Source organism: Columba livia, chromosome 7, assembly GCF_036013475.1.
Source record: "Columba livia isolate bColLiv1 breed racing homer chromosome 7, bColLiv1.pat.W.v2, whole genome shotgun sequence".
Classification (NCBI taxonomy): Eukaryota; Metazoa; Chordata; class Aves; order Columbiformes; family Columbidae; genus Columba; species Columba livia.
Genome location: NC_088608.1, coordinates 37,453,060 through 37,480,078, shown reverse-complemented (window position 1 = coordinate 37,480,078; position 27,019 = coordinate 37,453,060). Strand labels below are relative to the sequence as shown.

Sequence of the window (27,019 nt, the reverse complement as noted above, 5' to 3'; positions counted from 1 at the left end):
ACATGTATATGAAGGCCTCATGTTCTTTTATTCTCCTGTTACTTCCGTTAGTATCACTTAAAAGTTGAAAACAAAAGCATTTGTGTTCTCAAAGACTGAAGGCATATTGCAGGGCAAAGTCTCTTCCTCGTTGTCACTATGTCACAGTTACTGTTCTGCCATGTAAAAACTAAGTAGATGCTACAAAGGGTTTTAAATGAGGCTGTGAATTTCTTCATTGATCGGTATTCAGAGAGAGGAAAGGTTTGGGAGACTTGGGAAGGTATTTACTGTTTTTTCTATGAAGTGCTTTCTTGCAGCTATAAACAGGGAAAAGGCAGTAACATCATTTATGTTAAGCTATATTTTTCTGGAAATAGTTGTTTCTTGAAAAACCTGCTGTGTGTGTTGATATCATAGCAGCAGTTTTCAGCTTGAGGAAAAAAAAAGGTTGGATAAGACTGTGAGAAAACTAATAATATCTTCTCACAAGAGAAATGTGTTTGAAAATATCAACCCTTCATACAACCTGACTCATTGTGAAACCCAAAACTCTTGGTGTGTAACTATTTGTGAGCCAAAGGATCGTGTTCTCCTTGAGATGGCTGTGAAAGGGGGAAGAAGCGACCCCATCCTTACCACTGCTTGCAGTTGACACGCGTGAGCCAGCTATTGCCCATCGCTGCCGCTCTGAAAACTCCTCCGAGTCTGGATGGGGATATCTGCTGAACTAGGTTTAACTTGTATGTTATTTTTAGAACAATTTACATTGATTGCCTACTCTTTTAAAGGCCCCAAGTAATAAAGTACACAATTAAATGTATCTAACTAGTTTCAGGTATAAAAATTCTTAACTGTTTGTTTTCCAGACTCTTCTGGCAAAGATTTTGGTCCTACCCTGGGACTGAAGAAGTCCAGTTCTCTTGAGAGTCTTCAGACTGCCGTGGCTGAAGTTAGGAAGAACGAACTCCCTTTCCACAGACCCAGGCCTCACGTGGTCCGTGGTCGAGGGTGTAACGAGAGTTTCCGAGCTGCCATTGACAAGTCTTACGATGGACCTGAAGATGGAGAAGAAGGTATGATGCTAATGGCACTTATTGGGGAAGCCACCCTCACTTAGCACTGCTGGAGGCCGACTCACTGAAGCACATAAGCAAGTGATTTAGTCCAGTTGAAGTTGATCACGTTTTAAAAGCTGCTCACGTGTTCCATTGAATAGAGCTGTCTTTGTGGTACCCTGTCCAACCTTGACGGGGTTTAGTGTAAAGTCTTTCACTGATCTCCTTTGGGGCAGGGGGTGGGTTGGAGGATTTAGAACTCAATCCTTAAATAATTGTATTTTTCAACTTCAAGAAGCAGCTGTCTTCTTCAGATTACATTAAAAATTATCTTGCTTGTTTTACAGAGCTGTCTACAATTCCCCCTTCTCCAAGCAGGAAATTCGTTTCCTCTTTCAAAGAAGGCAGAGGGTATTGATAGCACCCTGCTGCTCATTCTGTCACCATGGGCTTGTAGGCCCCAGTCTGGAAATATGTGTCTTTTAGCATGAAGCATAAAACTGTGCCTGAGCTCCCTGAATAGAAACAACTCAGCTCTTCTCCAACCAGACAAAACAGTTTATCTATTTCTTCTTCATCCATTAAAACAGAAAGATTCCAGGGAGTGAATGAAATAGTTTTATTGTGTAGGTTGGTTATATCAGTTACCGGAATCTCTTGTTGAAGTAACATCTCAGTGTTTGCATCCCAGTGTGTGAGTTTTCTAGAGCTGATGGAGGTCAACAAGCTAGATTTCAAATGAAAGTGTTTTACCACGTCAAGCTTTTTGTATCAAGAATAATAACTAGAAAACAGGTCACTAAAATAACTCTGTATTTAATTTACAATAGAAATCTGCTTCAATTCACTGGGTATATTTAGTCTGCTTTTTAAATTATTCAGCTAAATGAGTAAGTGTTGTGAGTCATTTGAGCACTTTGTAGACACTCGTGCTGTATTGAATGTGTTTGCGTTTTGGTGGCCCCTGGCCATCCTCACTGCTGCTCCTCCATTCTGTGCAGATGGTTTCTCTGATAAGAGCTCTCACTCTGGTCAAGAAGCTCAGAACGTGGAATCTGCCTCTCCGGGGAACCTCGAAATAGAAGATGCAGAAACCAAAGCAAAAAAAGACAAAAAAAATAGAGAGAAAGAGAAGAAAAAGGAAAAGGGTAAATCGAAAATCAAAGAAAAGAAAAGGAAGGAAGAAAATGAAGATCCAGAAAAGAAAAAGAAGAAGGGATTTGGTGTCATGTTGAGGTACGGCATTTTAAAAAGCTAACCAGCCACCTATTCTCTTCATAACGTAGGAAACAAATCATGTTCTCATAAAGTAGTGGAAAAATTATTTCACTTGGACTCAAAGTAATGTTTATGTTATTTAAAAAGAAAGCAGTTTATACTTTTACACTAAACTTGTAGCTGAGGCAGAAGACATTTGGCAGACAAAATATCTTTTTGTGCCTTTGAAATTCATTCCCATATGTCAGAAAAGATTCAAGGTTTCATGCTAAAAACAAGCGTGTGTCGTTGGGGGAGGCTTTATGGGAATTATTTCTGAGTAATCCATGACCCGCTCCCACACTCAGACCTTTGCCTTCTCTTCCCTTGCTTATCTACTTCCCTCACAAGCTTTGGGGGGAAGAGGATTGCTCGTGTTACTCTAAACAGCATAGTAACATTTGCAGTTATGATAAAACCTTTGCTTTGCATCTCCAGCCATTGCCTGCAGTGCTCAAAACTCACCGTCCTCTCTGCCCAGTGTGCAAATGTTTGCATTTCTTCTGTGGCTATTGGTTGCATCTCTGGAATCAGCAGAGATTAGACAAAGTTCTTCAGGCCATTTCCTTGCTATTGCTGGAGCCTTTGGTGCTCTAGTTCTGGTTGCAATCACCCCCGCCTCTGGTACCTGTTTAATCTATTGAGGATTAAAGTGTTTCCATTTAAGCAGGTCTTTATAATTAATAGAGGTGTGTGAATGAAATTTCATCATCACCTGGAGGAGATGAGACTGTACGGTTGCTTGTGGCACTGGACGCTTAATGTCAGCTGGACGTCAGTGTTTCTTAGCATGCTGCATTGTATACAAGTCAGATACATAGAAAAGCCACAGTCATTGCTTAGGCAGAGATACATTTAACGAGTAATCTAAGAAATTCGGCTGCAAGATCATTCACTTACAATGACATATGAACTTGGCGTTGCAGCTTTCTGTTGGTACGTCCTCTGGAGTCAAATGGCTTGTGTTATATTGACATGGAAGGTTTTAGCTGACTTTCTTCCATGTATCATTAATAAAATTCCTCAAAATTGTCCTTTCAGCTTTTGGACACTGTAGAGATATTGTCAGAAATTTACAGGCATGCTTATGTGCTAAATCTGCATTATTTCAGCAGTTGTTAGCATTGCTAAGATGAAGGCTTGTGGGTACACCAGTCTGCATTCAAATGGGGTTCTTCAGGCATGCTGAGCAGGAACATCCTCACACCTGGGCATTTGTGTTCATGTATTTGTGTCCACACTGTTTAAAGACACAGGGCTTAACATAGAACAGTAGTCAAAACACTGAATAATTAGGAGAGTGACTTTAGCAGCTCTCTTGTGTATCTTAAGCCTTGTGTCTATTTTCATTCTTCTTTTTAACTCTTTGGCGTGTACAGGGCTGTTGGAAGAGGAGGGGAGTGACACAGAGGTCTGACAAAAGCATAAGTATTCTGTTTCATGTATCACTGGCAGATTTGAAGCCTGAAGTGCAAAGTCTTGGTGACGGGGGTGTGATGTCTGAGCTAGAAGGAACATGGAATGACATCAGAATCCAAAAAAAGCATTGTAGGTGACAAAAAACATCTGATAATGATCAACATGCAAAGCTGGGAACAATAGATTACCATTCTTAGTGATGCCCTTTTTCAAAATACATTTCACATTTTGGTTGTACACAACCTTTACACATCTGTTCTTTTTGTAAGCTTGCTTTTTATTTAGATGGATAGTCTTCCAAGCAGACAGTAATTGTTAATCGTATTTATCCATATGGTGGCATAGAATGGGACTTTCTATCCCGCACCATTGAAAATCTCTACAAAGCCACAAAAATGGAAGCACCAGCTTATAATGAACAGAGAAGGAGTTGTTTGTAAGAGCCAGGGGGATTTTAGAGGTTCCGTGTCCTCGACAGTGTTTCTTCTTAGGATGCAGAAAATTGTTCTTGAAAAGAGATTCCCTCCTGAGAAAGTGAGAGTCCTGGGCAATCCCAGCCATGATAGGAGTGAAAGGGTGATGGCCTGTAAAAACTGAACAAGAGGGTTTGCAAAGGAATTGGGGACTATATGTCCTGTTCCAATTAGCAAAACCGGGCTGGTATTTTTTCAGGGAGAAATTGCTGTGGAGGACAGGAAATACAAAACCAATTAATTTCAGTTATTTTAAAAGAAATAATCAGAAGCTAATGGAGGAACTTAGAAAGGGTCAAATACTGACTGAACACCAGATTCGAGGGGTATTTTTCAAACGGGAGTTTTGCACTGATGTGAAGAGTGAGGAGTGAGTGTCAGGAGGGCTGGGGAGGAAGAGACTGCAGTCAGAAGGTTTAAAAGATCAAGTATTTTAGCAGCGCGGATGGAAAGAAACAGCCAGATTTTTTTATGACATCGCGGAGATGAAACTGGCGTGTTTCATTGCTAGAACATCTGTGGAAGGAAAGAGAGAAGCTGAAGGCGACAAAGTCGAGAGCTTCTGCAGCAGGGAAGGTGACTACTAATTCTTGGTAGCTTAAGAGAGAGAAATAGAGAAGTATTTAGAAACAGAGATGAGCTCAGTTTAAATTGGAAGGGGAACCTGCCATAGGAGGCATTGGAAATGGAAACACCATAAGTGAGGAGAAAGCTGGATGGAGAGGAAATCTGTGGTGTCCCTTTTGTAGATACGGTGGTAGCTGCACTGTGATCCATCCCCCATGTGGGAGACCACCAAAATGAGGGACTGATAGGAGAGAAAACCCCCTTGCTTTGTTCAGAGCTATTTCAGCTGTGCCCACATAGTTCTGCACTGCGGAGATGCATCCGAACAGGAAAACAGACTTGCTGAACCCGTGTCAAGATTGGGTTGAGATAAGCAGGAGATGGTCATCTGTGGTGGAAGCACCAGGACCAGAAGGACAAAGAAAATATTGGAGAGATCTAGCCAGAAAGCTCAGTGCTAATGAAGACACATGCACTTTCTGGTGAGCAATTGGGGGTCAGCTCTATAGGACAAAGTAAAGCAGAATTTGAGCCTAAAAGCAGCTACTGGAAAAGTCCCATTTGTCTGCGATGAGGTTTTTGTGCTATACTTGCTGGGTCACATACACAGCTATAACAAGTTTTATCTTGATTCTGTATCCGTGTGAGTTGGCTTGTTTCTGCCTTATAATCAATAACAAAGCATTTCAAGATATTAAAACTAAACCCAAGTATTTATCTGTCGTACAAGAAGTGTTGAGCTTTAGTCTTTTGCATCTGAGATTTTTGAACATATTGGAATTGCTACTGCATTGGGTTTTTACTTTTTTTTTTTTGAATTTAACAACAGAAAATAGCAAAGCTGTTAGCAGTTGCTAACAGATTTCACTTAGTGCCTCATCTGTTGCTCAGCTGCTATTTACTTGTAGTTCCTGGTCTTTTTTTACACATACAAAAAAAGAGAATGATTGCTTTCCTGCTAAGCTTTTCCTGGATTGAAGCTTTATTTAGGTGACTGTGATTCAGAGAGACCATCAAGAAATCATGCTTTTCTTTTTGTAATAATTCTTTTTAGAAATGTCCTTTTGTTTTACCCAGTGTTAACTGGAACTCTTGGCTGCAGCATTTTAATGACTGTGGCACTTGGAGCAGAGTAGGTTAATATACTGGAGATTTGAAATGCAGATGACACTGGTTATTAGTGATCAGACTTAATTAAAGTGCTGTTTTACTGTGGTGCAGAGTGCATCGTGTTTGTGATTTCTTGTTTGGTTGGTTCTGCTGCTTATATTGCCCGAGTGTCCAAGGAACCTGACCCTGTTAACTGGTTGTGTGTAACATCAGCTAAGCAAGCATTGTATTTTACTTTTTGATGTTTTCTGGCAGATTGGACCGTCAGAGCTCACTAAGTAGCTCACCACTAGACAACAGACAGCAAAGGAAATTGGTATTGTATCAGGAGCACAGCTACATTAAATACTGTGACTAAGCATATGCTGCAGTCTCGGGGAAAAAAACAGTCTTGCGTCTATGCTGAAACTCTTTCAGAACAGAAATAACACTCAGTTCCATGCAGATATGTAACAATGTCAAGATTATGCAATACCGTGTTGAATTCTTGGTTCATCCCTTTTCTTGTGTTGAGCTGACCGATTCTTTTAGGGCACGGTGACGCTTGAGAAAACACCCGGACCTTGGATCAGCTTCCCTGTAATTCTTTTTGAAGGCGTTTTGTATTTTCATGGGCACCGCTATAGTGAAACAGCGTATTTGTGCCTTTGAAGAAAGATAGTGTGTAGTACCATTGGTTTTGACCTGTCAAAAGCCTCATGAGGTGGCTCTGTAGGCTGTTGGGAAGGGTTCATCTCCACCCCTTGGATGTGTTAGAAATCACTGCTGCTGAGCACTCATGCAGAATGCATTATCACTTAGCACTGGGAATGCAAAGCTGATACAACCAAGAGGTTAATATTAAAAAAAATATGTATATATATTCCTCAGTTCACTAGGTGATGAACTATACATTTTAAATTTGTGACCTATAGTTATTTAATCGCCATGCTTAGAAACACTATCAAAATATTCTTTCCTAACAAAGGTAGGCTCTGTGTTGGTTTCTAAATTAAGTTGGAAAAAGACTGAACCTTTAAATCACCAGAGAAATGTGACCTCTGCTGTGCATCGCCGCTCTGTATCCTAATCCCATAGCAGTTGTTACAGTCCTGGTGTATAATCACCTTAAGCCTCTGGCTCTCTCACTGCCTTTTCCAAATAGTGATTGTAAAAATTGTGGGCAGTCCTTTCAGCTTTATGGGATGTAGGTAAGTTAGCTAATGGACTGCAGCCCTGCCAATGGCATTTTAATAGGTGGCTCCCCCAGGCAGAGACCAGGAGGCTGAAGTCATCATTTTTTTGGTGGTATAAAAATGTAAGAGCAAGTATGTAATTGATGAGTCAGAGTAAAGAGTTTGGCTGCCGTGGAGCGCAGCGGGAGAACATCCCCTCATTCAGTCTTTATTTCTAGGCTGGATTCAGGAAAGAAAAAAACAATCGACCTTCCTCATATGACGCAGCTCTTGACAACTTGTTTTCACTCACTCACTAGCATATATTTTCAAAATTATTTTAGGTGAGAAAATGTGTATTCTTCACAAATACTGTACATGAACCATGACTTGCACTTTTGTGCATGTGTACGTGTAACTGCAAGCCCAGGGAGCAGGAATATCTACGTGCGTACTGGTTACATTTGCTTTTTCCTCTTCAGAAAGAGTGCACTTTCCCCACATAAGAGTTCATCCTAAATTATTTACCTTCCATTTCACAATATGAGCCATGAATATTTTATTTTTTTGTCCCTTTAATTTGCCAATTTTCCTTTGAGCTAAGTGCCTTAGTGATTTTAATTTTTCATTCTAGTTGGAAGACAGAAATGACCCTTTTTTCATTATTACTATTATAGGCCTTGCGCTCAGAATGATACTTTTTACAAGCAGCAGTGTTGAGCCTGTAATGGTATTGCAGAGCAGCTACCATAATATACAGCTATTGACTTCCATTAAGTATGGCACTGTGATAGTTTATGGAGGGATTTTTTTCCTGCTCTGTGTTGCCCTGAGAAGTTGAGCATTGCAGAAGAAAAGTTAGCAATATAATGAAGAAAGAGCAAATAATAAAGATGTGATTTGCTGGAGAGAGGCAGTGGATATAACGTTTTACTACATTTCTATGTATGTACATCTGGTGCTGGAAATCAGTGTGGACATGGATAGATTTAAGCAAAAATAAGGAGAGACAAAAAAATCACACCAAAACCCAAGACGAGATTAAATTATCATTTCATTAGGCTAAAGTTATTTTAGGATTCTTGTCCTCAATAGCAAAATGATCTGAGATGGGTCATGTCTTTTTTCTTGACAAACACCTCAATTTACGTGTATCGCTTTTTCTTTTCATCCTCCGTATTGATTCCTCCTTGGCTGCGTTTGTGGACTGAAACAGAAAAAAAGGTTTTGTACTAAAAATGATCATGTGGACTGCCTACTAAAGGCTTATTTGTTTAATTAAGCATCTGTTCTCCTCTTAATATGCATGCATAAATCTCATTAACGTTCGATGTATGCAAGTGCAGTGAAGAAGAATAGACCCCTCACTCTCATTACTGAACTTGGATAACAAGATTCATATTTACTTAACAGATCAGAGCAGAAAGTTCCCTCTGACTATTTAAAAGGACTGGAAATTACAAACTGTTTGCGAGGAGCGTGCTTTTTGTGAAACAGTTGCATGTTCATTTCAAGTTGAAATATTATTATTCAAGCCATTACTAAGCAAAAAAATAAAAGAAAAAGTCAGCTAAGTGTCTGTCTCCTCTCTCCCAAGAAACACCTTCTGCAAAAAGAGTGTGTTCTTAATGAATACTGAACGCTATGGCAGCGTGTTTATCCTTCATTAGCTGTTACTTGTTCTAAAATCCATCTCTCATCTGATGCTAAAACTTGAATTCCAAGTTTTCCATATAAGTCACGGTACATTGAGCGTTCCTATATGTAGCATGGATGCATTGTGGTCAAAGATCGTTGAGCATTTGAAGCCATGCTTGAAGTATTTGAATTAAAGCTTCCTGAGCTGCGTTTTGTCCGATATATATGTAATTTGTGCAGGAATATAGGATGGACTGTGAGTTCTACTGTGAGGCAAAAAAGAAGGAAGCAGCCGTTTTGCTGATTTTCTGTTTCAGCAGTTCTTGTAACATGAGCTTGGTAAATGGGAGGGAGGGTGGGGCTGGGAGGAGAGACAACAATTAACAGAGAAATTATACAGAAGGGGCTCCTGACAGATTCTTTAACTACAAAGTGCTGGCAGGTGCCAGTTTAATAGGTATTGCCATTAACAGCCATCTGTAGAGAAAGTGAAATGTGCTCATCTCACTGAATTATGATTTATGCCAGACAAAGCAGTCAAACCAAAGTAATATTTATATTATAACGCGGAGTCATTGATTAAATGCACATGGCATCTCAAATCTAGTTGACATTTTAAGTTGAAATGATTGCAGACATGTAGCCATTTATTTAACTATTACTTTAAAAAATGTGTCTCTACTTGTTATTAATAGAAGAAAGTCAGACCTGACCGATATTTCAATAGGCTGACCTTTTGTTTTGCTGACATATAAAAGGAAATAAGCTCCTTTTGGGGTAGTCACAATTTCAGAGCATATGAAGTATGGTAGCTTCAGAAAAAACTGACCCCTTTGAACCGCTCTGTGTCTTTCTTCCCTCCTCCACATGGGATTTTTGAAAGAAAATGGACAAGAGGTGGTTCAGGAGACAGGACAATAGTCTGAGAGGGGCTTTGTTTCCAGTGCCTGCTCTGCTACTGATTTCTTGGGTGACCTTGGTTAACTCACTTAGCTCTGAGCCACACTTGTGCAAAGGTTCTCTTCAGTGCTTATAAAAAATAAAAATAACATCATTTTCCTGCTTCGTTTGATCCTTGTTCAGACAAATCTGTTAAAAAGTAAATATATTTAAAAACTAGTCTGGCTACCACTATATAAGTATAGCAGGCAAATAGTTTTATTTTTAAGAAAAGGAAATCCCTCTGTTCTTTTTGTAACCTTGTGTAATTAGTGCTTACCTTCCCAGCCATTTTTGGTCTGTTCTCTCTTTGGAAAAACCAATAAAGCCAGCCTAACCAAGTTTGCTTGCAAGCTCAACCTTCTGCTGTTGCACTGTTACTGGGAACCGTTTGACAGGATACTGGGTTGCTCATCCTTACCCTTTCTTGTCACTGCTCATGCATGGGGTGCCGAGCTGGGATTTCCTCCTCCTCTCCACACCACCTCCTCACTATAGATACTCCTACCTTTAGAAATGAGGTTTGGAAAATAATGCCTCAGAATTACAGTCAACCTTCTGTCTTTTACCCTGATTTTATGCCTTCTTGCTAGAAAAAATCAATTTGTCATTTCAAATTTAGCATGGGCAAACTCATTTTTCCTCTGCAAATTGTTCCTATTTATCCTTTACTCTGTCATCGTGAAAACTAGAGCATCTTCCTTCTTTCACAAAATCCTACATGGGATGTCGTCTTTCAGCGAACCTTAAACCCACTCAGTGGGGCAGTGTCTAAAATGTGCTCTCCTACACAACACACCGAAGACCTGACCACACAAGAGAAGCTTCTCCCTTTCTGCTTGGACTCCTGTTGCTCCCAGCTTACGTCCGTCTGTCCTGTGGATCACATTGGATGTTCTGACTGCCCTTTCTGCCCCTGTCAGCCCAGCATCAACTCTGTCTCCTTCCCAGTTTGCTCTGTGGGAACAGACTGGTGTGGTAATACACCCATGAACATGAATCTGTTAGGATGTGAATGCAAAGGTGCAGGTTTGACCCAGCAGTTCCTGCTCACTCAGCTGTTAACTCCAGTTAATTCCATCTTCTTATCACCTCCAACCATCCCATCCTCTGATGATGCTTGTTTGCCACTGGGTTTCTGCTGTTGTTCCTTTCTCCTCCTCTCTCTACCCTGCTCTGCACTCCAGGCTGTCCCTTGTCCCAGCTGTCACCCAGTTTAGGCAGAGCCTTGGCTGATAAGCCTGGTAGAGTTCCTTAGTTTGGGCTCTGCCCTGTGTGTGTGTTGCTTCCACCCCACACCTTGTCACGAGGAGCAACTGCTCTGATTTCTCAGTGGTTGTGATGATGCATGACATTTATCACAGAAGTTAATAATGCTATTGAGTGCTCCCCCCCCAGAAATATTTACATTCAAAGAAACTTTCCCTGCTTGTTTCCTTCATGCGGTGGGAATGACATCTGTAGGATCTTGGTTTAAACCTCCGGCATATGAGAGTTTCATCTTGCTCTTTAGAAGTATTTGAGTAATTCGTGGTGGTGAAGATGAAGATGTCTTCTCTCTTTTCCCTTTCTGTTCCTGCAGCTTCCCACTTCTGTCCTATTTCTTTTTTTTATTGTTGAGGAGAAACAATAGAGTGAATAAAAAGGAACCCAGGCAAATATAAAATGTAAGCCAAATGTTGACATGAAAAAAAAACCTATCATCCTCCATGTGTGTGTGTGTATATATTATATAAACTCTGAGATATGTGTTGCCACTAGTTTAGGAAGTAAAAAAAAATGTTCACGTCTTAAAGGTTGACTCACAAAGTGAAAAACTGTCTCTGTGTGTCTATGTAGTACAAAATACACAGGCCACTGCTATAGTTCTTCAGCGTTTATCTTCAGTATTAGGTTTGAAATAATGAACTATACACCTGTGCCGTTCATTGTCCTTTATTTGAAAATACTGAATACCTGGCCACATACTAACACCAGATTATCAGGTTGTTTGGTAATCATGTGTAAGCAGGCTTGTAAAGCCATGTTCTGGTGACAGAAGGCCAGCTCTGCTGTCTGCTGTTTTCTTTCTAGCTGAAGAGCCTTAGTGAGCTGTGAGTCAGGCACTCTCTGTTCTGCCTTTTGTCATCTTTTTGTTTAGCTTTTTATCAGAGAATCATTTAGGTTGGAAAAGACCTTTAAGATCATCCAGTTCAACCAGTAACCTAGGACTACCAGGTCCACCACTAAGCCATGTCTGTAAGTGCCACATTTACACATCTTCTAAACCCCTCCAGGGATGGTGACTCCACCACTTCCCAGGGCAGCCTGTTCCAGTGCCCGACAGCCCTTTCCATGAATATTTTTTTCCTGATATCCAATCTAAACCTCCCCTGCTGCAACTTGGGGCCATTTCATTTTGTTCTATCACTTGTGACCTGGGAGAAGAGACCAACCCCCTCCATGCTCCAAGCTCCTTTCAGGTAGTTGTAGACAGTGATGAGGTCTCCCATCAGCTCCTGTTCTCCGGGATAAACAGCCCCAGCTCCCTCAACCACTCTTCATCACATTTGTGCTCCAGACCCTTCACCAGCCTCATCACCCTTCTTTGGACAAGCTCCAGCACTCTAATGTGGAAATCTGTATTACAGTAGCCTATTATAACAGACATCCTAACGTTCTGGCTTTAATTAAAATTAGATTGAGGAAATAAACAATTCAAAGAAGTTAGCTCTCTCTCTTTTTTTTTTTCTTCAAATATGCTTCCCATATCCTCTTCTGCATTCGGAGTGCTTGTTTCCCTTCACAAGCTCTTGGATTGTTCAGCCTCCCTAACAGCCAGTGAGGAAGGACTGTCGAAGAAGATCGCTTTCATTCATTTAGTTGTCTCAGCACTGCAAGTTTTTAAATGACTGATTTCTGCCTGTTGAATTTGGTGCAGTCTGCACTGTAAAATATATTTGTCAATATAAAAGCTTTCTCAAAATGTGAAGATTTCACAAAACCACAAATGCACCACTCAAGACAAAACTTGCACTATACAGCTGCACATCGTTTTCACTATGACTAGAATATACCAACAGTGACTTGATCTGTATTACTCAAAAAGAAATCAGTATTTTTCCTTTAAAAATGCAGATTATTATGGGTGTAAGTGCTGCGGTAGGTTAACGTACCTCTTAATCTCTGAAGACCTGCGCCTCATCTTTTTCTTAATGAATTCCTGTTTAGGCTGTTTCAGCTTGGTTGTCATTTGCTGCTTCCCAAGGAATCTTGAGGAAGATGTGTAGAGAAATTTCTGGGTATAGATCTGCTTTGAATTCTCTCTGCCCATAGCGGTAGCATTAGCTGCTTTGTTCCTAACTGTGAGTAGTTTGCTAATTGTGGTAATCTCAAAGTGGAAGTAGTATTTCTGTATCTGGAATATGAATGCTGACAGTCTTCTGTAAGACCACACTGAGACCTGTAAATCCTCAGGTGCTGGTCCCCTGGAAACTGTAGAGTTTGTTGATTTGCCTGTGAAGTTTGTTGCACCCAGTGAGTGGCGATAACTGATTTGGCGTGCGAGGTTGCTAATTCTGAGTGGATAACCGGCTTTAGTCCCCAGCGCTGTAATAAAGCGAATTCGGTTTTATTGCATCTCCTGCATGCAAATTACTGTTAAAAATCTGTGTTGTAGAGATGTTTCAGTCTTTTACAAAGACTTAGATGTTTCTGTATGCTTGGAGGGGAGGAAGGAAGCGACACTCATGCAAAATATATGCTCTAGTGGTCTAATTAGAAGCACACCAAGTTATAAAAAGTCTAAAGTATGCTAACAAATATATTCCAATAGCAGCATATTTATTTAGGTCTTCCTTAACATTTATTCTGGCTTAAATACCAGCTTCCTCTGTCTTGTGGGGGTATTCAAATTGGAGAGAATGAGTTTAATCTTTTTTGGGTTTAGGCTAGAGTTTAAAGAAATTGAAAGATGATGTTCCTGTCATCGTGGGAAGAAAGATCACTACTGGCCCTAGTCCTGCTGCAGAAAACTTACATTATACCCTAAACTGCTGTCCATGCACTTGTATGTAATTGAAAGTGGAGCACAGACAAGATGATCTTTCACTGGCGAAGATTAAAAAAAAAAGAAAAGAAGAAAGAAAAGTAAAGTAGCCAACAATCCTAGAGTGAGGATTGAGGTTCAGAATAACTAAATAGTTGAGTCTTACCTCTGCAGTTTAATAACTTCTTGGGGCCCCGATCCAGCAGAGCAAAGCAATAAACTACAGCTGTATTATATAATCTTCTGTCTTCTTTGCTCTAGATCTTTATTAAAATAACACATTGACACCACAGTAAAAGGCTATAGTGGAGCTAAAATGAAAATATGTAAGTAACTCCTTTGAGAAGTGTGTTGACTGTGCGTCTAGATTGCATGTATATAATTCACACATGGAAACTTAAATTTTTCTACCTTTTTATTTTAAGATGTTACCTGTATTCTTGTATATTTATGGAACTGGTGGATTAGCACATATATGTTTTAAAGTATTGTGTAAGTAATTTCAACCATATCAAGTAAGGGCTGGGTATCTGACATGCTCTGTAATGAGAAAAGCAAGAGGTTATGCGAGGAGGTGGTGGATTTACGTGTTTGAATACTATAAATACTCTAGGAGAAGGGAACAAGGAGGTCCTTAAGGGCTGCATAAACTAAAAGGAGCTGTTTTACAGTAGAATAATCTCATCACATCACTTATATCTCACTCATCTACTCAAGGACACAGCGGAACTCAAGTATGTTGAAACAGCCCACATCTGGAGAAAAGCATGTTGAACAGGGTATTGTGCTAGTGGCTTCATGGGACACCAAAAGCGTTTGTTGATCTTGGCTGTCAGTTTATTGTCTTTCTCAGTCTTTGTTTATTTTGTGTACATCAGCCATTCACCGAGTACCTTGGGACACAAATCGCCTATAATAGATCAAATTTACCGGTCGAAGGTTAAGATGCTCTCAGGAGGCTGCTTGCCTGTGATAGCATTGGTTTTTGTTGGCTTCGATACCGTATTTATTGCAGTAATATTGTAATGTCTTCACACAAGCATTAAAGCTCGATAGAAAGTTCTAGTGTAGCTGTTCCAGGCAGATGAGAGCTTGGTGAATTTGGGCTGTCGTTAACTCAAGCAGATTGCTTTGCGAGGAATCTTACGTGTTGGCTTTAGAAAAATGCCGGTCAGATTGAAACTGGGACCGCTCACTTCTGTAGAGAGAAATCCTTGTCTAGGGGGTTAATGTTTTATGTTGTCCAGCGGTGTTTAGACCAGCTCCATCCTTTCCTTTCCACAAAGCTGAATGGAAAATTAATGTTGAACATCTAGGTTTCTGTTTAATAACCACCAAGGAAGGCAGGTACAAACCCAAAACAAGCTTACCAATATGGAGGTTGATACAGAAATCTGGAATTTAATTCAGGGGAGATTTCATATACAGAGGGGATCAGAGGAGGAGGAAAAATACAGAATTAAATTGGTTGCGTAAAATGTCATGCTAATTTATCAGGTAAAAGAAGACTGTAAATGAAGCAGTGAAATCATCAGATGTTCACTCTGATTGTAAATATTGACTTAAAATGAGCATTAAAAAGCAATACAAAAAACCAAACTTTCTCAAGGACCCAGTTTCAAAGACTGACCAAACAGCAGAGAGGGTGACCAAAATAAAACATTAGGGAAGAGGGGAAAAAAAACAACCTAGAAAGCAACTTAAATTGATATAGTGTCTGCATGCAGATAATTGAAGCCATGAGATTTAATTAAAATCACCAAGTGGATGTTGCTATTGAGAATGAGACAGTGAGGCTTGAATGGAATTTCTCAGAATGCAAACAGGACATTTTAGGAGTAAGATAAGAAAAAGAACAATTTTACTATCAACTGTAGAGAAAGGTGTTCACTGAAGAACATCTCCAACTGTGGGCGTTTTCCAGGACCCCTGGCTACCAAATGTCAAGGGTAACCCAATGGTCTATAAAAGCATCTTGTGATCAATTGTGTTAAATGGCACAGATGATTTGCATTGAATCAACACAGATAACAGTCCCTTTGGCTGAGCAGAGAAGGATTGTTACAGACCTTTAATACAGCAGTTTTGCCTCAGTATCTGCCCACTTCAGAACTTGGACTTGTAATAATTGTGTTGGTCTTTTGAAAAAATGAAACTGTATTAAAGTCAACATACTGCAGCAGTTCTGAAACACAGAACAATGAACGCTGAGATAGTACTGGAACAAGCAGGTTTTATAACGTGTTTCTTTTGAAGCACAGCTAACGTTTGTGCATTTAAATGACAACAGAGAAATTCCAGAAGCTCAGGCTAAATTTGCGTGACCAGCAATGAGGTTGAGGATAAAAATTTTTATTGTTTCTTGGTAAAAGTGGAAGGAATAGGGATCAGCTGTACAAGTGATCAGACCTAATTGCAGAAAATGAAATAGAAATACCACCTGAGGCAGAGCAGAGTGATCAGAAGGAAGGATTTGGGGAACCTTAAATAGCCAACAGTTATTTCAAAATAGCAGAGATCATCCTGGAGCCTGTCAGTCTTCCTGACCTAAAAAACATCAGATACTTCAAAGACATATGGATTGGTCTTAAACCACAGAAATCCAAGTGTGTAGTGACTTTGTGGGAAAATTTTCCAGGCCTGAGTCAAAGCTTGCTGAGCTTCATGGGCGTTTTGTACCGGATGGGCCCTACAGGGCATTCCTGGGTACGTGCAGCTGTGAGATTCAAGTGAGTTGGCATCAAGGGGCGACTGGGCTTCTTTCCCTTGGGTTCTAAGGGTGTAGGAGAAGTAACTCTAGTTCCAGCTCTGTGTAGACTTCAGAGTGATACATTTTCTTTCAGATTTGCTAAGGAGATCCAAGTTTGAACCTGAGAGCTTGTAAGATCTACTTCTTCCCTCAACAGTGGACCTAAAAATGGTATATTGAGGTTCTGTGCTTCTTCCAGTAAAGCAGTATCAGATTTAGATTTCTATTTTTTCAGAAATATCTTTTAACTGATAAACCTGAAAACTGCAGTCTAAACTTAAAAATATTTCTGCCACTCGTTTAATCTCACTGGTATACAAAGATTTCTGAGACCAAATTCGTGCTTTAGCTGCATCTTTACAGTCCTGTTCCTTTGACTTGTGTTTGGCAGGACGTTGTGATTTAAGCCCAGCTCACAGTCAAGGTTGCAGTAGCCGCTCACATATTCCCCTCCATCTCCCAAGTAGGATGGGGAGACAACCGAAAAAGGAGAAACTCATGGGCTGAGACAAAAACAGTAATCGCATATATATATATATATTTATGTAACAATAAAATAAATGATGCTCAGTGCAATCCCTCGTGAAAATCTGGTTGCGCTGAACAGCCATTCCCAGAAAGGAGAGCACCCTCTTCCCAAACAGCTGATCCCAGCAAGGGAGCAAAGATGGACAAGGCAGAAAAACCCAAAGCTATCTGCCAAATGGCAGAATAGCAAAGGGCTGAGCTCCAAATGGAGTGAAACAGAACCGAGCTCAAGAGCAGAACTGAACTGGAACTGACCTAAAGAGACAGAAAAGCCAAACTAAGTAGCTGGAAGTGCCGACGCCAGATTTATACTGAGCATGACACTATTGGTAAGGAGTAGTTCATTGACCAACCCAGACGTTGGTCTTGGTGCTGTCCTGTTCTTCTCCTCCCAGCTGCTAATTTGCACCTGCAGCTGGAGAGTTGAAAAAGTCCTTCATCTCCTTGGCAACAGCCAAGGTATCAGCGAGTTCCTCTGCTCTGTTTATACCAGCTTCCAAACCACAGTCTAGCTACTGAGAAGAAAATAACTCTATCTCTGGGAAGAACCGGTGTTATCACATTATTCATATACTAAATCCAAAACAAAGGACCCTGCTACCTACAGAGAAGGAAAGTTTCTAACTGCATGAAGAAAAATTAACTTGATTTCGGTCAAACCAGCACACAGGAATAATTCCAGGTGGAATTTAGCCTTGTTGTTACTAAAGCAGAATGAAATTCAGGTTTTTGTCTGTTAGCTTTGTTGGCTATTCAGAGCTAAAAGGAGTCAAAAGTTGGAGAAACTCGTTTTACTTCCTTAATAACATATTGCTGAATCCCCAGAGGAGGCAGGTCGGTGAAGTGTTGTTTCTTCCATGTAGCGCTCAGTGATGGGTAGGAAACAGACTTTTTGTCCCAGAGAATTTTTAGCATTTCCTACAGTATCCTGCGTGGGTTGAGACAGCAGTTCCAAACCTCAAATATTACTCATGGGATAATTCTGAAAAAGAAGAAGGTTGAGTCACTTCAAAATACTTATTTTTATTCTTGCTTTTCATTTTTAGAGCCTTTTAATAAGGATGGACATTAATCTGAAGAGTCACTTTGTTTAAAATGTCTAATAGCTTATTGTGAAAATACAAGAAAACGTGACAACTTAAAAAATCGATTTGTGGTATTACTGAAAACCAAAACAAAAATTGCTTAGTGAATAAAAAACTGATAACATCTACAGTCCGCTTGCTTAATAAATGTACCATCCTAGAAAAATGATCTCTTGTAATACTTTAGGAAAAGGACCATAGTGATTACTGAATTCAGGGTTTAATCTCCTGAAAAAGTGTACATGGTGCAACTGAAAAATGTATCATCTTTTGTGTAGTTACTGCTGCCATTAATTGTAAAAATCTGACCTGCAACGTGCATATAACATGGAGCAGAGCTAGAAAGCACCTTTAAGTGAAATCAACTCATGATCCAGAAGAGTATGGAGCAGTAATAATAAACCTCTGCTAAGCACCGAGTCCTGGCTGCGAGGCGCAGATGGTGACGGCCGGTCAGGTCCCTGCTGAGCATCGGAGGATCTGGAAGGATTTTGTGTGGCACCAAACGTGTTCCAAGGAACGTAAAACCAAATATCATGGGCTGATAGACAGACTCATAAGAAAGCTACTCAGCAGATTTCAGCCGAAAGGTTAGAGGATGAAAATGAGCAATAAAGAATAATGGCAACTCTCCAGGAGTGGAGAGGGAATAGTAAGCATGAAAATCAAGGCATATCGTTGCCCTACTTTGTGCCTCTTATTTTGCTAGAAGTGGAGCTGACAGTGTGTTTCCTTCCTTTAAAGAGAAGAGTACTAATGGAAGAGCTTTCCCAGGAGATCACCCTTGCCCCGTCCTCTTGAGTGAGGGACAGCACAAGAGATGCAGCCAACCTCCAGCCCTTCCCAGCCACTGTGCAGAAGTCTACCGTGTAATGTGAATGAATGAATAAAAGAAATACAGTTAAGAGATACAATAATCACTTCTCATTCCCCTCCTTTAAGCCCTGTAGTGAAGCTTTCCAGATTTCCCCTGGCCGTGCCAGCCAAGAATGTGTTTTATCCACAGCCTGCCCCACAAAGTCCTGATGCAGAACTGCCTTCGTCTTAACCGGTTCTGATTTATGTCCACATACAGATGCCCTTCTCAGCTTGTTTCCAAAATGAAAGTTGGCATTATGCTTGTTGTTGTTCAACTATACATAAGGTGAAACAGACTTGCGGAAATAATTTACAGAAGATTTACTGTGACTATTGACATTTTCTGACAATCTGATTTTTCTCATAGACCTGCCCCTCTCCTCCCACCTCTCTCCACCTCCCAATTCCTACCCTGTAAACAGCAGAAAGGTATTTGGGAAAGTGAAAAGGTTATGAATCAAACTTTTGAGGTATTTTTTAATTGACCCTGAGTAGACATTTAGATGGAGCTGATAGAAAGGTTGCAGATGTTCTATATTAAAAAGTCTCTTTATATTATGTGATGCTGTGCCCTGCATCTAATGACTGAATAGTCTCCTGTGGAAACATTTACCCGTAGTACATAAGGAGCAGTTTCAGTTATGTACATATTTCATCTGTCGCTGAATTAACCTGAAAAGTCTATGGGTAACCAGATCCCTTGGATGGAAGGGCTGTCTTGGTGCTTGTTTGATAAAGAACTTTTTTTCTTTTTAGTACTGAAAATTAACAGGTTTGTTCGAAAATGGGGCCACTGATATTTCACTTGGAACTGTAGGCTGCAGAGGCTTAAAAGCCCAGCATGTAATGCAGAGAGTGTTCCGGTTACATTTTTTGTAGTTTGCACCATTCAGAATATAGACTGGTTTGGGGCAGGGGTGTTCCTGGGGTTTTTTCTGTGTGTTTTGTTGTTGTTTAAATCCTGGTTAAGAACAGCATTGAGCAAAATCAACTATTGACTTTTGCTGTTTCCTTAACAATGGGTAATGCTGTCAGATGAAACAGCAAGAAATTCCGGAGAGTCCTGTTAAATAATTCTGCTATTTTCAGCATTTGGAGTAAACCAGTATGAGCTGGTGTTGACTTTCAGGCCAGAGAAGTGCAAACTTTAAATCTAATTCAATCTGAGGGCTTCGTTACAAGCTGGCCCTTACAATATAGCTGGGAATGAATAACAGTTTAACTCACATGATATGAAAACACGATCATTTCCCTTTAAAAAAAACCCTTCATTTTTAATGTTGTAATCTTTTAATAATGAGTGGCTGAATTATCTCTGTAATTCATTACCCTCTCAGCTGTTAGACGAATGGGATGTGTTATGGTTTGTCATTATTCTCCATGGTGTGAAGGAGAACAGACTGGGGATTTAAATCGCCTTCCACTGCATGGGCTGGAGACACGCTGGTGGCTTGCTGTGAGATTGCATTTAGGTCAGGATCTCTGGTGCTTCGGAGTGTAATGCATTCGGTAGCCATGATGAACAATAGCTTCTCATGGCTTATATAGATGTACAAGAAGTAAAATGGAAGAGAAGGAGCAGAGAATGAAAGTAGAATGTCGCTTTCTTTTGTAAGTGGCTAGTTGAGTACAGAGGAAAAAGTAAAAAATGTGTTGGGAGAGAAATATAATACTTGAAATATTATATGGACATCTCTACATGAGTGCGTGCATAGATATATAATGTGAAATACAGTATAATCTTAACAATGTTATGTACATACTTATGACTGCAATGGCTCATTACCCCTTGCATCAAGGATGCTCAAGTGTTTATTATGCTATTTACCAAATTATAGCTATTTCCTGAACAGCCGGCCTCCGCTGAATATGCTTGTATTCTGTCCATCTTTAATAATGAAGCCTGCACTTTGGGGCAGAAACATAGTCTGGCAATGATCAGCAGGAAATAAGAGAGAAATTGGTAATCTCTTTAGCTTTACTGCTTTATGTTGTTTATTTGCTTCTCCCAAGTATTCATTTAGGGAACTTGGGCAGCAGAGGTCAGGCCGCCGAATTTCTTAGTGGATGTTAGGAAGTGGGTTGATCCTGCTTGTGTGCTCAGTCACAAGTTATTTTACACAGGAAAGATTGTTGGGCCCCTTTTGGTAAATAAGGCGTGAGTAGCTGCTGGGATTTTAGAGCTCATTTAAAAAGTCGCTGCAGTCGTTGCATCTCTCCATGCTATTAACATTTAAAAAATAATAAGAATTGTCTGGGTTTCTAAAAATATCTTAGAATAATTCTCAGAAACTTAAAGTATTTTTAAAAATCTGTTTCCTTTTTACCATTTGTAGCAGCATATTCTTTACCTTTTTCCAAATGCACTAGTCACTTGCACAGATCCTCCTGCTTTGTAGCATTGCTCCAAAGTTTAACTTGCTCAGTAAAGCAGTGCTTAATCATAAATCTGATTTTATTTTAATAAATACCCTCAGTAAGGTTTAGGAAGACTGTTTGGAACATAAATGCTGGCATATAATCCCTTCAATTATTGAAAAAAATAGTCTAAGCAGTCCCTAGGTTGGCTTTGTAGCTCAAAATGCCTTAATGTGACAGGAATGCACTATAATCTATGAAAGGGACGTCTTCATTTATCACAGAGCTCATTACTTTTGAGTTATATTTTGTGCTCTGGGTAGCCGGTTTTAATTCTTCACAGATAACATAGAGAGAAGTCTTGCCCGTGATATGTTTTAGAAAATGGAGTGTATTGTTTTCTTTTCAAGGAACAGAGTGGCTTTTCTTAGTATGGAGGTCAATGCAGCACCATGTAAGTGTTTGGAACATGTTTGTAATTCTGTAAAACCGATGTTCTTGAGATCTTAACAGTCAGCTATGGAAGCTGGGCATTTCTTTGTGGGTAAAATGCAGCTGGATCCTCTTCAACTTTTGCATTTCCCCCTGCACCAAGGTCAGTACTTTATATTCATTTCTCATGTACTGAAGAGTACTAGTCTGGATTAGTTTACTAAATACTGGAGTTTGAGTTAAAAGTACACCCGAGACAGACCTTTGTTCAACGTTATTCGATGTGTTTGGACTTTGAAGAACCTCCAAGTCTATTTGGGATTTGGTGTGATGAAGAGTTGAATTCTGTTTTAAGGTACTTGAATCTACCCAAGACTCGCTGCCAATTTCTGTTGCTAGCAGAGCTGTTCTCCAGCTCTGACTCTGTGCATCTGTATTTGATAAGGCTGGCAAATGTCTTTGATTAGGGTGTTTTTTTGGAGTGGCTATTCAGAGGCAACCAGCCTTCTTCTGTACTCTGCTACGTCTCATCAAGAAAGGTTTTTCACATTAGTGAAGCACTTCATTACATCGGAGCAGCACAGATACTTTGGGTTTTAGACTTATTTGGACTGTAAAAGTGAAACGTAATAAACGTTACCATCTGCTGTTCTCACCCCCTTTCCCTCCCCTCCACCGTTTCATCCTTATTGTCTGATTCAAAACCGTGTCAGGGTACTTAGGGCACGCAGTAGCTTCAAGGCATGAAGCAGGACATCGGCTTTCCCAGACGAGATTCCGCACTCGTTCTGTGAATTAAGGGTTTCTACAAAGGTTAGCCCCAGCTATAGAAGCACCTTTTTCTCCCCCTGAAAAGTAAACTGGGCACATCTTTCACATCCGAGCACTGGAAATTTCTGCCTTCATAGAGGAAAATGTGTCGCTGTGGTGTATGTCATCTGACCTAACTATCCTAGAGATTTTTGTTCCATTTATCTCCTGCACGCTTTATATAATGAAGGAAGGTCTCCCTGGGCATGATCAACCACAGAGAGTGAGTGAAACATAATGGTTTCAATCAAGGTTTCTGCTAACCCAGGTTAGCTGTTACTCTTCAGTCAAAGGTGCTCGCTTTCACCTTGGAAACCAGTAATAATTATTCTGTTCACAGACACTTTGTAGATTTTCACTGGCCACTGGTCACAACCTTGTCCTTAAATTTGTAAGATGCTTTTTTAAGTTTTGAATCCTAATGTTTTATCCTTTTCAGAAAAATAACCTCCCTGTGACCTGATTTCTGAAGTTCCGTGATATCTCTGGCGTGAATATCTCGATAGGAAATGCTGCAAATTTATTTGTATCAGCCAAAGTGTATTCCAAGCATTCCTGTGACAGAATTCCAGCAAACTTGGGTTACTGCTTTTCCTGTAGAAATGTGTCCGTGTCCCTTCCCAGCAAGTCCGGCAAAGAGACACAGTAGAGGCCTTTTTAATTTGATGTTGGATTGATGTCAGACAGGGGCTTTCACTACAAGGTGTTCAGACTCTTACAAAACTTAAGTCAGAATCTTTCCTTCTAGTTCTACAGGGAGCTGCACACCCCTTTGTCTTCATAGAAGCTGTCAAAGCAAACAGCAGCCGCACCCTGAAAACCCTCATTAAAGTACATGTGTAAAAAGAAAGGTAAAACACATGTGTAAAAAGCTGTAACAAGGCTTTCCTTGGCACTGCATGATGCTATGGATTGTCTTTGCCTGCTAAACATTATTGCAGGCATTTTTGATTTTTCATGTCCTGCATTTCTGTAAACAGGTTTGATGTGGTCAAGGCACGACTCTGAAGGTAATTACCTTTGTGGTTTTAGCTGGGTTGTTACTACTGTCAGAAAAAATAAATGCATTGTGTCGTATCTGTGCAGGCATGAATAGATACTTCTGCAGAGTTTTTCTTTGCCTGCTCCTGTTAGTAGTTATCTGACAATTATCTGGATGGTCCAGGAAGAAAAAACAGGGATGAAGAGAGCCTAGTTTTCTTTTGGGGCTGTTCTTTTTCATGCTGCATCTACCTCTTTCAGACTGAAATATCATTATAGAAATGTAATACATACGCACATTTAGCTTTATTTTTTTTAGCTAAGCATAAAGTAGGAGATCCATTTTATCCTACCCATGTGGGGAGAGCAAGTGGGAGGGTATACTTCATATGCTAAATGATTATTATTCTTTTGTAAAGAAGTGATAATAAACACACTGCTTGTTAAGGAGAATTCACGTTAGTACAGGCTTGCAGCATTGGTCAAAGATGCTTTACTTTGCAAACAAAACTTGTATATTTGTCATAGCATTACAAGCTGCTTTTGTATCTGTTTATGGCAATGAACCTATAAAATATCTTCCTTTTTATTTGCGTGGTTTTAATTTCCTTTGCTCTTTCTGTGATAAAAAGGACTTGGAATCAAATCGTGTCACCGCCAGGGTTAAATATTTCACTGTGGTTAACCTTACATGTTAGAAGTAAGAGCTACTAGCACAAAAGAGGGTAATAAGCAAAGGTAAAAAAGTGCATTTATAAACATGGAACAGCAAGGCCTACAAAGTAAGAGTTGCAAATATAATTATCACAATGTCTACAAATATGCCAGTGTTTCATAATACGGCTTTTACTGGATGACTCTGTACCCCAGCTGACTCTTTAAAGATGAACTGTGAATTTGTCTGTTCTTTCTCCCTCTTGGGTGCTCCATCCCACACACGGTGTTATAGGATTAGTTTGAAACCTGCTTTAGAGGTGACCCCAGTTCATCTCCCTGGGGCTGTGTAGAGCCCATATAAACAGAATGGGGATGCGTTAGAGGCATTTATAATCATCCTGTGAGCGGCCCAGCACTCAGTCTGGAGATGGAGAATATGTCTAAGGTATGGAAAGCTTTTCATTGACAGCCTTAAAAAAAAACCAAACAAGTAACCTGATAAATGGCACAGACTGTTAATTAGATGTCTAAATTTACCAATTGTGTCAGGAAAATTAGGACAGTGGGAACAATATGTCCCTAAGCTTCTCACTAAACAACTGCTGCGCTACTTATTTATATTTATCTGATGAAAAAGTGCGTGTTGAAAGGAGCGCGGGAGGGAATCTCTCCTCTCTCACTAGCTCGCAGCTCCCAGACCTCTCTTCTCACGAGGCCTCTGTGTCCTGATATTCCCTTGTCTGAACTGATCATTGTCATACGTGGCCTCAGGAAATCCTAAGCTGTTAGAGAATTCTGATAGTGTACGTACAGGCGGGAGCAGCGGGGGACTTCGGAGACCTCATGTAATGCTCCGCGAAGATGATCTACAAATTCTTGTTTGTTTTGTCAGGAATCTGGTTGGGCCCACATTGATGAGAGCAAGAGCAAAGTTTGTCTCCTACTTAGGATTCTTATTTAAGTATGTACATATTTAAATAAGTGTGTATTACGAGATGTGGGGTATTTACATATGGCTGTGATTATGTGCATATTTAAGTATATTTATAGCTAAGTAGGCAAACATTTACATGCATACCTGAGAAAATTGCCAGTTGCTCCCCACGGAGGCTGCAGGTTCCCAGGTGGGTGGCTGCCCCGTGCCATGGTGGAGAAGGTTGGGAGATGCCTCCACGGAGAACACCACGGCTTGCTTGCCCTCGCTCCTACATCTGCAGGAGCCAAGGGGGAGCCTGCCTCTCCTGTGCTTGTTTTTGCTGGTGTGTGTTGACTGGAGCAGTGCAGAGCGGCTTGAGATGTTCGTCAAGTCATTTCAATCCTTCCAAGGGAAGGTCAAGTACTTAACACAAGCTTCAGTATTAATAAGGGGAACCTGATGAGTGTTACTGGCTGCAGAGCCGAGATGTAGATGGGGAGATAGTGGGATTATAGAGATGGGAAACGTCTGGATGCGTTTTTTTGCAAGGCACAGGGACAGCGTGTTCCTGGGACAGAGAACCCAGTTATCCACCTGCAGCTGATTCTCCACAGCTCTTGAAAAACCTGCATCGCCAGTGAGTTAATGACAAGAAAATATACTAGCTGGGCTAGATTTCTGGAATATAGGCAAGTCTGCCTGCCCTGCTTCATTATCAGAGCATTATGGACTTATAGGTTTGTGTGGGTGCATTTTTGGTATTGAATAGAGGTGGAGTGCTGGCGTTTGCTCCGTGAACGCGTTGTGCCTAGAAGAGGGATGCTGAAAAAGAAAACTGGGGAACAGCGTTGCATCATCCTTTTCGATATGTTAATATACAAGACATGATCTTGCATGTGTGTTTTGTTCAGGGTTATTTTTAGTGTTCAGATAAGAAGTTCTAAGGACTTCTTGAAGTAAAAGCAGGTGGGAGCAAAAAATTTCTGACTCTGTATGTATTTTTCTTCAGCTTTGGCATGCACAATTTGCTCATTGTGCTAAACAAGCTCTACTATACAATTAATGTCAGATCAAAATAGTCTTGTTTATTCTGATTTTAGTTCCACTTGTTCCAATGCTGACTTATTTTTGTTGATAAAGAGAGGGGGAGGAAAATAGCCTTTTATCAGTATGCAGGCAGCATAGCTGGAAATGGGTTAATTTCATAGTGACTACTATAGCGTGTTACCTCAACCCAAGACCTTCAGCCCCTGCCCAGCAGAAGTTCTGAGGCATTCCACTTCTGAAATGTCACTGTTTTCCTAATAATCGCTTTTCTAAGATATTGCAGGAGAAAATTCATTGTTGCTTTGGTGCAAAGGCTTAGAAGGTACGTGGGGCAGCGAGGGAGAACCGCCACCTCTGCAGCTTTGCGGAGGGCAAACGTTGTGCCTGTGCAAACACCCTTTATCAGCAAAATTAAGAAGGGACGGGGGGGAGGGCATGTTGCACACCAGTGGCAAAAGCCTGTTGAAAGCATATATTTTTTTTTTTAGTTTTGCAGGGTTTAATGAGCTTTAGAGAGTCATAGAAATTGACACATTAACTTATTCACATGGATTAAACTTTGGCTCTGTTGGTAGAGCGGAGAGATCACACAGTATATGTGATGGTGAATTCATGAGAGAAGCTGAGCCATCCCACCAAGTTCAGCCGTCTTTTCTGCCTTAGTGTTTGATGACTTGCCAGGAAATAAGGGGACAGCTTGCATTTTTAAAATCAGTGCTGTTTTAAGGCATTTACTTTGATATGTAATTCATCTTATAATTTTTTAGAAAGCTTTGAATCTCTTCATAGTCATTATCATGTGCTTTTTGATTGTAACATCAATCTGCGTCAGCTCCCTCTTTTCCTTCCTGTCTTCTACAATACAAAAAAAAATACAAATAAAAAAATTGAAGAAAACATTTTTCTCTGAACATCACTGAACTCTGCACCAAGTTCTCCCAGTTCAGTATGTTTCCCAGATATTGGTCCAGCTAGTA

General features: G+C 40.3%; 1 protein-coding gene across 6 annotated transcripts in view; it reads left to right on the top strand.

Annotated features, from left to right (window-relative positions):
* Positions 1–27,019, top strand: part of PARD3B (par-3 family cell polarity regulator beta) — a 358,197-nt gene that overhangs the window by 225,702 nt on the left and 105,476 nt on the right. For all 6 annotated transcript variants that reach the window (XM_065069463.1, XM_065069461.1, XM_065069460.1 and 3 more), the window contains 2 exons: positions 849–1,055; positions 2,039–2,273. In XM_065069463.1, the coding sequence (XP_064925535.1) occupies positions 849–1,055; positions 2,039–2,273 (442 nt within the window). The remainder of the gene's footprint in view (positions 1–848; positions 1,056–2,038; positions 2,274–27,019) is intronic.